We start from the raw sequence: 12,799 nt of genomic DNA on the forward strand, positions 1-12,799 counted from the left end.
AAATGTAGGTTACAGGGATAACAAGAGCACAAAGGGCCTGAAATACACAAACTGTGTGGGCTGCAGGACAAAAACAAGGAACACAATACGCCTTAAATGTTGTGCAGTAACTTAGTGAAATCCATGCAGTGACCAACAGCTAATTCTCACTGTCTCTGCTGTGACCTCCCATTGGCCTGGTTTTACGTTGAGCTTTCAGCTGCTCGCTGCAGATTTGTCCAAAGTGTGCACTGGTAACTCAGTCAACAGCACAGCAATATGTACAAATCAGTGATTGCTGACATCGCACACTAGTGAGCAAAGGAAGTGGTGCATGACCAAGCTGACACTCTGTACGAGCTGCAATCAATGAAGGCAAAAATACCTATTTAGGATTTATGAGTTTAGAAAAGGGGCAAGACGGACAAAACTTAACTGAGATGTACTGAGTCTTTCTCCCTAGTTTGAGGTCTAGCACTTGATCCTACATTTCCCATAATTCAGCTCAATAGTGTTTTAGTTAGACCTGAGGGTGAAACTAAAGCAGGGTTTATACTTGTACTTAAGCTCTATGCAGACCCTACGCTGTAGCCTACGCAGGTGGCCTACGCTGTTGTGAGCATTTATATTTGTGCGGTGGTGTGTCTGTGTCACTCTGCAGTTACACATCCAAAACACTAGTTGGCGGTGGAGGTTTCTGTGAAGTTTAGTTGATTCAAAACACACATTAAACACACATTAAACATGGCTTAATAGAGACAGTTTCAAACACAAGTACACAAATCAGCTTCACTATAACTCGCAGCATTCACAGACAAACACTTCTTCAAACAAGTCTTTATCTGGACACATTTTCCCCACAAATACAACATGCTAACGTTATTAGCACAAGCCTATGGCATTTTACATTGTATAAATTAGCCTAGTGGCTAGCAGACTTTTCCTCTTCTCATATGAAGCCAGGATAAATCACACACAAGACTTAAAATGCTATTTTTGTCTTCACAATTTATTGTTTCTTATCTGTGAAATTAAAGTAAATAAAAGCTTTGTTTCCACTGAGGGAAATGGTTTCAGCTTACAGAAATAGACAGGAGGTCTGCGTCGCCACAACATGTAGTTACATTTCTGGGGAGGTGCACGTCAGATATGTAGCTACACCTGGCTTCTCCTCTGATACCCCTTGTTTCGCCAGAGTGTTATGCTAACGATACGGAAAACCCTGCTGCAAGCTCATGGGATTGTTTTTTTTTAGGTTTGTGATGTCACAAACCCTGGCTGACAGAATCTGTGTTTTTGTTAGACTGCAGTGTTTCCCACAGATTTATAATCTAAAGAAAAAGCAGGTTGTTTAAAAGTTCTTTGAGTGGCAGCGGTGCTATAAAGCACCTCAACCCACACAAAGCTCCGCTGAACAACCCACATTTTTCTATGTTTAAAAACTTGAATAAATAATGAAAATGAGTTTCATTTTTTTAACCAAATTCTCCATTAAATCTAATCAAGGACAAAGACAGTAGATATATTGGTGCCAGTATTAAATATGTAACCTATATCCAGAGGGTAAAGGGCAAATATTTTTGTCCTTCTCTTATTAGACAGAAATACAGCCCTGTACGCCACCAAGGACGAAGCCATTTTTTATCCTTGTAAGAAATCAATACAATGATCAAACAACTGCTATTCCCTGTGGTGTTAAAAGTATGTAGCACAGCTTCTGCGACTGTGACTGTATTTCAAATTAGTCGTCCACTTCACACTGCTCCGGGAGATTCAGCGTTTTCCCCTATTACTCATTGCACTCTTCTCGGTTTTACCATCAACTTATTAAATGCAAAGTGTTCCTCAGTTACTCATTCGGCAGCTATTTTTAAACTTTAGGATTTTCTGCACCGTTGGGACTGAGACAAAGGAGCAGGTTTGTGGCCCTGCTGATAAGCCGATGTGCCTGTGAGGACAAAGGAGGCTGAGCTCAGTCTGTACAGAGTGTGAGGGATCAAAACAAGGCTCATGGAAACTGAACTTGTTTATGTCCAAGGGGGGGAAAATATCCCGGGGTCAAGTGGATAAGGTATTGATTTATGACAGAGATGACGGGGAGAGAAAGATATACAGACAAGTTCTCGGAAACCAGGACTGGTGCTGGACAGTAGAAACCACAATAAATGTTATAACATTTCAAAACATAAGGCAGCTATTTCTGACTTAAGTAGACTTTTAATAGAGACCTCTTAAGTAACCTCTCCTCCACTAGCATATTCAGGTTTTATTATTATTGGCGCTGTTGTTGCAAAGACAACCAGATCTCTTTTCATTAGAGACGACCAACAACACAGGAAACTGCATTTTGTTTTCCACAGTTCATTTCTAGGGATAGTTACTGCAAAGAACTTCTATTTGGTTTAGGCAACAAAACTTTATGGTTATGGTTAGGAAAGATCATGCTTGACGCTAAGAAATACCCGGCTTTTAGCCGCAGAAACACGGCTAGAAAGGAATCTGCGTGTCGCTAAAAGAACATCTGGCTTTGGGCTCCACAAACGCCACAATCAGTGTTGTTGGTCTTGAACACCGGTCTCCTGGGTCAAAGTCTGGAGTTTGTTTTAGTCGTATTCAGTTTTTCTTCATACTTTTATGTCTGAGGAAAATGTTGATTTCCCAACTGCTTCACCTTTTTCTTCTGTTATTACAGTTTTGCGTTTCCTGCATTACTTAACCTGCTCGCTAGCTTGCTAAATTGTTAGCTTTGGTGGCTTTTAGACACTGACAGTTGTGTCCATGTTGCTGTTGTCTGGCAGTAGTGCTCTCACGACTTAAACACTAAACGCATATTGTGCCCACGACTTACCACAAGCTCACAAGTTTCATTTGAAGGTAGCATTTCCACTTTAAACTTAAATTGTTTTACTTAAAAGGTAAAAATAAGTCTTGAGAAGAGTAACACCTGCATAATGCGTCCAAACTACAATTCTATTTAAATAGACAATGCTTTTATCCAATCAGGTCTTTTCCAGGTTAAACTGTAATAAAATGGTGGCCATATCCATATATTTATACAAGTAGGCAGATAGGTGCTCTGCTAACAGTTTAATTATCCAACCTGTGACAACAATTCAACAAGTATACAACAAAAACTCAATTAAAAGCACATATATCCCGAAGACGATACAGCGACCATATTAGCATTGTGACGATGCATTCTCCAGCTGATCCGGGAGGTTTTTTTAAGAGTTTATTTACCTTTAAAAAGTAGAAGAATTTTCCCAACACATGAAGGAACCCTTCATCCTTCAGTTTATCAGGAAAAAAGTCATTAAAACTAGAGTTCATCTTTTGAGGCGATCACCAGCTGTGCTATAGCAATCTGCAACTTCAAATGAATGTGGGCCTGGGGCGTAATGTGGGGGGCTAATGGCCACTTCTGAACTAGGGCTGCATGATATGCACAAATGATCATATTTCAATTAGTTTTGACATATAGTGCGAATGAGACATGAGTCAAGATTTAAGTGGAAATGGTTTCACTTTATTTTACTGAAAAAAATACCTAAAAATGAAATAATGTGAATTTTGCTGGGGTCTGTACCAAACAAGTACGTTCCCTTACGTCTGGAATATGATTTGTAGGCTGAGACGTCACAATGCTTTAGTAATGATGGTATTTTGCGCCACATTTTAAAATATATATATATATTTTAAATGTATATATGCTTATTGCTTTTTAGAGCACAGAAAAAAACATCATGTTCCTATGTTACATAGGAAAAACTAAGCCAACAGGCATAGCACATCGTATGTAACAGCGGCCACAGTCAGAGTGATTAGTACAAAGTAGTAGTAGTAAAAATTATGTATACAGAAAACAAAAAATACACACAGCAAGGTGCTTCATCTAAAACATATTACCTCTATCCTCATTATAGAATCGTTATAGTCTCTCCAGATGTAATGTGTTTGCCATTTCATTTAACCATAAATCACATGTGGGTACAGAGGCCGCCTTCCACACTTGTAAAATCCAAAATAAAACAGCCATTTTTTTGGTATTTGCTAGCAGAAGAATCTAGTCGCTCCATGGACAGCTATGAGTGGATCAGGTTCCAAAAATTTCCCAAAAGCCTCAGAAAAACAGTGAAAATATTCTTCCATGTATAAAATTTACTGCAAGACCTGAAAGCATGTTCTAAATTGCTAATTGTAGATTTATAGCGGTTACAGACAGGTGATTAATTGTGCAGCCCTATTCTTAACTTCCTAGCCCTTCTCTTGGACCATTCCCATCTTTGAACTCAGCCTTCACTGTAATCTCAGCTACACAACGTTTTGCGACTGCATCTTGCACGGTTGTGACACTACTGCTGGTAAAGTGCTCAAAACCATTTCAGGGTTAGGTAGCCCGGCTGTCATTGTTGGAAGAATAAAAGTTGGATAAAAGTACCTTGAATTTGTCCTTAAGTATAACATTTGCAAATATTAAAATAAATCTCATGTTTTTGTCTGCTCTGTAATTGTGGTTTGGAGCCAGTGTGCAGTCGTCCTGCCTTTTATTAATACTGACTTCCAACAGCTTTGCACTCACATGTGGAGTGAATATAACTGTGCTCCATTCTGCGTGTTTAAAATTATTGCATTTTCAAAAATCCACCCGTCCCTATTAACTTTCTCCTGACATTAGTATTCATAGCTCATCAAGGTCTGCCTGCGAGGACTTAAACCCTGTTTCATAAATATATCACAACTTCACTAAAATACCAAGAACCAAGCTGCAGTTTCTCTGAAAGAAAAATCATAAAAGCAGAATAACAATGAAGGAGCGCAGAGGACTGGAGCTGGGATTGATTTGCTTTGATAATGGAAAATATCTAATTTATACATGGTGTGAAACACAGCTATCAGTGCGGGGGTGGTTCCAGCATACTGCTTATCTTATATGCATGCAGAGCCACCATATGTCCTGAATGAATTCTTTGTTCTACCCACAAACATATCTGTACTCATGCACACGTTGCATTCATCAGCTGAGAGAATGCTGAATAGAAAAAAGCCATTACAGACAACAGTTCCTATAAACCATCACAATCTGCTGCACCGTAGAGTTTCCTCTGCCTCCCATGCAACATGTCTCAGTGACATGAAGTGCCCCGCAGGCAACAGACAACTGAGAGATGCAGAAGAAGAGAAATGACAGTGGAGATTAGGACAAGCTGCCTGTTAGTGTTAGTACTGTGAAACTCCAGCTGGAGTGATGGGAGACGTCTGATTAAGGAATAGACGTTTTGTCAATACACTTATTCGTTTTTTTTAAGCGAAAAGTTAATTGAAATGATAACGCTCTCATCTGTCTGTTAGACATGAAGCTGCAGCCTGAAGACATTAGCTTAGCTTAGCATAAAGACTGGATCCATCAAGGGGAAATAAGAGTGCTCCAGGGATGACATCTCCCTGTAGGCCTACACAGAGGTTAGCATCACCCTGGTTCCCTCGACAAAATGCCTTTGGGAGTTCTTAATTGGATTTTGGATTATTGCAGAAAATAAGCTCTGTGGCAAACAAATGTTTATGACACTCGCACGTTTTGTTCAGCAAGATAATCTGCACTAATGAACATCACTTTCGTGTGTTCTGAAGCCGACGTGCAATCATCAGAAGTAAAAAGCCAACATTAGGCGATAAACAAACTGCACCACCTTAGCTTGACTTCACATCCATACCACATGTAGGCTGTAACCATCTTCGACGTGATGATGTTCTACTGTCTCATTCAGCCACTTGTTAGCAACCACTTTTTTAAAAACATATAATGGCTTCAAAATTCACGTGTGGAGTATTTACTGACGTATTTTATGTCGTAGAACAAAACATGAAAGTCTCTTAAGCTTGTGTTAACTACAGACATTATTTCAGGCATCTGACCAAAAACGTATACAAAAAACTCATTGACTTCAAGACGAGGGAACTGGAAGTGGTAAAATGCTAATTCGCTTCTGGGTTTTAGGCTAATTCCCGGGACACTGTACAGTTAGCAGTTTTTACGCTTTAGCTAAGATTAAATAAACAATATATAGTGTGCTAATTAGTGAGCTGTAGAGATGCTGGTGTTTTTCTAAACTTTGAGCCAAACCAGGCTAGCTGTTCTGTTAGCTACAGTAAGCTAAGGTAAGCTAAGCCAATGGTGTGCTCTTTAGGAAATTTATTGGGAACCTCAACTGGAAAGCGCCCTGAAGTTGGATTTCCGACTCAGAAATTCGGAGGAACTTAACCAAACTCTGACCTACTGGAACGTGGTCAACTGGGGTGCAACGTCTAGCTAAGCGCTAAATTCTGAAACAAATAGAACACAGCACATCTGTCTCTTGTAGCTTTACATTTGACTGACAAACATGAGAATGATATTAATCTTCTCTTGGCAATGAAAAGTCAGTAAGTGTATTTTCCAAAATGTCGACTGTGACTTTAATAATTGCTTATTCTTGGCCATGTTGAGGCAGTGGAAACAAGCTGATATGTCAAAGTTGTTAGCATACAGTTGCTAATATATGTCCAGCAGATATAAAGCAACTTCAGCATTCATTTGGAGTCATGTTTGTGTCCAGCTGTGGATGAATGTCCAATATTCACTCTCTTTTTGCTTTGTTTTTGGTCTCCACCAACTCCTGAGGGAAATATCTCTCCTTAGCTTCTGAATGCTCCGCTGTGTTCACCAGCTAGTTGCTTATTGTATCTGTCTGCTGTTTGCTGCTGAGCACAACGTACCGTAGTGTTTTTATGGGCCCCTAGGAGGTGCGCTGGGCTTTGAAACCAATTTTTTATGGTGTCTTAAAAGGAAATTTTGGTTTATTTCAACCTGTCTCCTATCGTCCTAAATTTGTTTCAAGTGACTACTGACATAAAAATAATAGTTAGCATGTTAGCCATTAGCCTAGATACAGCCGGGGCGCATAGTAGCGTCAGACCTGTTAAAACGTAAGTGAACGGGCAACCTTCAAGTGCAAAGTTAGTCCACTAAACAAGCTTTTTCTCCACAAAGACCGCCTCATATCGTTAGGATGTCAGAGAACATATAGAAAACGACATGTAAACATGTTATCTTACCTTACAGGTGTGCTGCCATGTTTGTTTACCATTTAGCTCTGCTTTCCAAAGCGCGGCTGAAATTTATCTCGCCAGCTCTAGATAGAGCCCAGCTGGATACTAACGTTACTCCAGATAGAGGTGTCTCGTTTTCGGTCACATCCAGACCTTGAAAATAAGGCTGCAACCGGTCCCATTCCTTGCAACAGAGGCATTCCTCTTCTGTGGGCACTGGGGCACAGCATTCACAGGTACACCACCAATCTCCAGAGCTACGCAACCTTGCAGCAGCCATTCCTCCTCTCTCGTCCTCTACCTCTTGTGCCTCTCTCTCTTTTTCCTCCTCCGTTCTTCAATTTCACGAAGCTCTTCGTCAGTGTATTCTGGCTCAAATAAATAAGGGCGGCCATCAAACTCTGCAAAATCAAGTTCCTCCTCCACAAAGTCGAAGTCTGGCAAAAAGTCAGCCATTATTCTATAAATCTTTCATGAAATAAATGAATGAACTTTTCAGGCTACTGTCCGGTTCTGCCTTCCAGCTGTTGCTGCTTGTTCAGGCATGCTATGAGATCACTGCTTGTTCTCGCGATATTTCGGCCGTGCTTTGGAAAGCAGAGCTAGATGGTAAACAAACATGGCAGCACACCGGTAAGGTAAGACAACACGTTTACATGTCGTTTTCTATATGTTCTCTGACATTTATCCTAACAATATGAGGCGGTCTTTGTGGAAAAAAAGCTTGTTTAGTGGACTAACTTTGCACTTGAATGTTGCCCGTTCACTTACGTTTTAACAGGTCTGACGCTACTATGCGCTCCTGTGGTATCTAGGCTAACGGCTAACATGCTAACTATTATTTTTATGTCACTAGTCACTTGAAACAAATTTAGGCTGATAGGAGACAGGTTGAAATAAACCAAAATTTCCCTTTAACAGTGGAACTACACTGTCACCTGACCCCTGTGGCCCTTAAAGACTTATCCCCATTGTCTTGCATTGTGAATGGGATGTCTGTGAATCAGTGGAAACATTTTCTGAGCATCACAACTCCTGTGTAATGACTCATTTTACTATCAGGATTTGATCCTTTCGATCTGATAACATTTAGAAAGTCTATAAGAGTGGCTCTATTGAGTGTTTTTATTCCCATTCAAGTTAACAGAGCACTAAACTGGAAATAGCAAGCTCGGCTGGTGGAAGTCTCTAGTGTGCTTGCTGTACAGTGCCAATCTTCTGGGTACTTACAGGCAGCAGTTCTAGCTTCATGCACTACTCAGCAACTTTCATGAGAATGAACCAAGCCCTTCCTCCAAAGCTGTATCCAGTTCTCTTTATACATCCAGGGGTTTTTAGAGCTTTTTGCCAAAAATAGCGACATTCTGATGAAAATGACGTTACGAGTGCGGTGGGAGTGAACTAAAAACAGTAAAGATGGTGGCCAGAAACCAAGTGCTGCTATTTTTGCTAACATTTTTTGCACGCCTCCAGAGTGAATAGGTGCCAAAACATGTCTGTACAGCCTCGTTGTGGTGGTGACGCTGAAGTCATGCAACTGTGGTGTTGTTCGTATTGATTTATTTACAGTATACCCACCTATCAGCCAAAAATCCATTAGAATAGCCACTATCTCCTTTGTAACATACCCACCTACCAAGTAGTACATCCACCTCATCAGCTACCACTACACCACTGATTGTGTATAAGTATCATGAACTGTTGTTTGCCACAGAGCTAATTATCTGCAATAATTCAAAATCCAATGGAGAAATCCCACTGGCCTTTTTTCAAGGAAACCAGGGCGATGTTGACTTCTGAGCTGGCCTACAAATAAACATCATCCCTGCAGCAATTTATGAACTCAAAGATTTAACAAACCTCCATAGAGCTGAGGGAACTGCAGGCAAATTACTTTATCTGTTAATCTGTCAGCACAAGCAAGTGACTCCTCTCACAATTTGTCAAATGAGCAAACATATTATAAAAATATTAATTTTAGCTGCTTTAAAGATAATAAAGAACCACTAATTGCAGTACAGTGAGCTCTGAGGTTGTATAATGAATCATATGGCTTGCCATAGATCACTTTACTCATCAGTGTGGAGTTGTTTGGTTGACTAATGAGTTAAATGCACATATGACTCACTTGGTTAATAATTCATGCTCTGGTGATGCTTTTGAGTTCATTAAGTCTAAAAAATCAAAGTGCACTTAACAAACCGAAGAATCAGCATCTTGACAGGAAACAGAGTCAGCAACATGAACTGAACAGGTCAGTTAATAGTCGAATAAACAACTCGTGATCTGTAATGAGATACAGAATGTACTTGATGGTTTATTTTTTAACTTAACCGTGAGGCTGTTGGACCAAACGCCTGCAGCATTTAACAGACAAGTTGTGATTTCAGACTCCAACACAGAATCAATACAGATTGGGTTACAAACACAAAATAACATTTGACTCGAGCAAACCCTCTAAAAACAAGAGCTAGCTTGAAGATGCTCCCCCGATGGGAGATTTGTTTTGTTTGTACAAAGTTGATTAACAGTCAACTTTGCAGTTTGGCAAATTCAGCGGCGCGTGGGAGCCGAATGGATTTGGATTCTTTCAAAAGAAAAAAGAGATCAGTGGTTTCTGAAAGGCTCCCCGGAGTTGTGTTAATGTGCTGTTGTGACTGGTTGTTTCCCAGTGTGCTGCAGTGCCATACTGAAGTTGAAAAATCACACTGTGACACCAAAACCTCCCCCCTGTGTTCTCCACAGTGCTGCGAGACTGAAGTCAAGGCATCCATCAACACCAGCAGCCAACATAACCACATCTCCAGCTCCTGCTGCCAGAGGCTGGGGTAAGAAATGCCCTGCACTTTACTGCAAACACACTCACCACACATTTATCACCTGTCATCTTTTGAGTGCTTTGACAATCAAATCGACCAAAACGCTGATAAAAGAACAGTGAAAGTAAAATCAAGAAAAAGTCTGTAAGCTCTTCAGGTAGGTTTTCCCAGATCCTTATAGACCAGACATCACCTTCAATTTTAAGGAAAGATATTAAAATGCCAAATAAAGCTCAGTCTCCAGATCACAGTCTGTGCACTGGCTTAAGAGGATGGGATATTTTGTTCTCATCTTAATTTCAAATCAGCTTTAAATAGGTAACAGGCAAACAGTAAACAGTGGTGCACTGTTTGTCTTCAAAATACAAGTTAATAAAACCCCAGCTGCACAATCTTTTGACTGACGTTTTAATAAAAAGCTCAGAGTGACACATGATGAGAGGATCTATTTCTGGGAGACAGCTACGGTATAAAATGAAATTAAATGTTCCAAAAGTGTTTGGTTTGAACGACTGAGGAGATTGTTTTGTGTTATTAGACTGGTACCCGGTCAGGACAGTTCACCCTGCGGTGGGAGCAGCTCAGTGACGGGTCTGCAGCTGCAGCTGGGCCGACAGACGGTCCAGTGTTCAGCCTATGTCAAAGGTAAGAATGTTAGATCACAGTGTAAGAGTGCTGATGCAGTGAAATTTAGTTAAACTATTTGAATGATTTGGATTTCTGAAGGCACAGACACACCAAATTGATCTCAAAGTGACAAACTGTTGTGTCACCTCATGTCGCCTGTGTCTCAGTCAAAAAGTTGCGCTTGAGCACACCGCAAAGACTACAGCCACAGGACTACAAGAAGTAACTCTCCATGTCAGCAGGTGGTGGTAATCTGTACTCATCACTCATCACTCACAAAGGTCAACCAGTAGACTTACAGGGCGAATTCAAGATGCTAGTTAACCAGTTCGCACATTAACAACACAATTCAATGCTGAAAGAACAAATGATATTTACCGTGCGCCAACGAACAGATTTCTCTCGCCAACTGGCTCCACCAGCTCCGATGCTGATTCAACATGCTGAATCAGCCAAAAAACAGCAGACAAGGGCCGACTAGTGCCAACGGTGCAGGACACATTGCAAAAACCAGGACAACACATGCTCACCAACGGCCTGACATTGACCGACAGCCAACTGTTAGCCAGGTGTTTCAGGAGCCTTAGGCACAGTGATACTGCTGATGTTTAGCAGGTATGATGTTTAAATGTCCACCATTGTAGTTTAGCATGTTAGCATGCTAACATTTGCTAATATGGGGTAACCTCTAGCTCACCTGGTAGAGTGTACGCTCCATTTAGGCTGAGTCCTGCATCGGTCCAGGCTCAATTCCAGCCTGTGGCCCCTTGCCATGGTCACGCCCTTTACAGTCATTCTCAAACTGTCCTATCATAAACACAAAGGGTATATCCACATCTTTTTCTGACCAATTACAGCATACCTGCCTACTGACTGTGTGTACGAATCAGTGGTGCAGGACACACCACAAAAACCAGGACAAAGGCCTGACATTGACCTACAGCTGACTGTTGTGGCCTGGTGTTGCAAGTTTAGCAGATAAAATTTTTAACTGTCCAGTCCACCATCTTAGTATAGCGTGTTAGCATGCTAACATTTGCTAATGGGGGTGACCTCTTACCTGGTGGAGTGTCTGGGTTCGATTCCAATCTGTGGCCCTTTGCCATGGACCTCCCCCTTCTCTCTGCCCCCTGTCTGTCATTCTCAAGCTGTCCTATAATAAAGGCAAAAAGCCCAAAAAAATTATCTTTAACAAATTACATTTGCTAATAGGCACAAAAAAACAACTGAGGATGATGGTAATGTCATAAGTTTTGCAGATATTCTGTCATAAACCAAAGTGCTGGACAAGTTAAAACCAACTTTTGACAGAGTGATAGTACTAAATGAGAAGTCATGGTGTCACTGAGGCAAATTAGATTTCATCCTGAGGGAGATATGGACATGAATTTTCTGGCAACCCATCCAACAGTTGTCAAGATACTTAACTAAAAACCACAAATGTGAACCAGAGTCCGACCCTGCAGGTAACTAACCAATAGCCTGTTACGGGGAAACAAAAGTATAGACATTCACAGACATGGGTCAAAATGAACCAAATGTGGAGTGGGCAGGAGGTGATTAGAAAAATATTCATAAGTGCCTGAGCTGACTGTGTGGACGCTCAGCAGGTTCTGCCTGATCTGACAAACTGAAAAAATATGTAGATGACTTTCGACGAAACATTATATAAGCTGAGGATGCAGCTGACTTTCGTAATAGGGGCAGTTATATGTGCACGGATGATTACCACTAAATCAGTAATCTTTGTGTCACTTTGCATCATATCAACAAGTGGGAGCTGACTGACAGAGTACTTTGCACATCTGAATAAGACAAGTAAAACAGTGTGTTGAGTCACGGCTCTGGATTTGACATGGAGATAATTATGTGTAAGGGGACGGCGGGTGCCGGTTTGCAAAACTTGAGCTGTGCAGGACTTAGAGGTCAACCTTATAGTAGTGCCAGAGGAAAAGTCACAAAATTAACAAAGTCAGTGGGATTGATTGTCTGCATACCATGGCAATCCATCCAATACTTGTTAAACTGCTGCTAAAGCGTCTCAATGTTTTTTACCTCCAGGTACATTTGAGTCATCACAAATGGTGCTGTTTATTTCCCAGTTGTCACAACACCCTGACCATACGCATAAATGCAGCTGCAACTCTGGTAGAAAAACACGAGTTCACCAGCTGTGTCACTTCTGCAGCGCTTTAATTAATGACATTTTGAGTTGGATATGTGCTCGTCTCGGTACTTAACATGCAGGCAGCACATCCAACCTTGTCCTCTTAAAGCACCCGAGCAAG

At 41.0% G+C, this 12,799-nt stretch overlaps 1 protein-coding gene across 1 annotated transcript in view; it reads left to right on the top strand.

The window, feature by feature from the left end:
* nrip2 (nuclear receptor interacting protein 2) overlaps positions 1-12,799 on the top strand; it is a 75,931-nt gene that overhangs the window by 41,307 nt on the left and 21,825 nt on the right. Inside the window, exons 3-4 of the mRNA XM_049566908.1 lie at positions 9,811-9,893; positions 10,423-10,529. Coding sequence (XP_049422865.1) covers positions 9,811-9,893; positions 10,423-10,529 — 190 coding nt within the window. The remainder of the gene's footprint in view (positions 1-9,810; positions 9,894-10,422; positions 10,530-12,799) is intronic.

This window comes from Epinephelus fuscoguttatus, linkage group LG22 (assembly GCF_011397635.1).
Source record: "Epinephelus fuscoguttatus linkage group LG22, E.fuscoguttatus.final_Chr_v1".
Classification (NCBI taxonomy): domain Eukaryota; kingdom Metazoa; phylum Chordata; class Actinopteri; order Perciformes; family Serranidae; genus Epinephelus; species Epinephelus fuscoguttatus.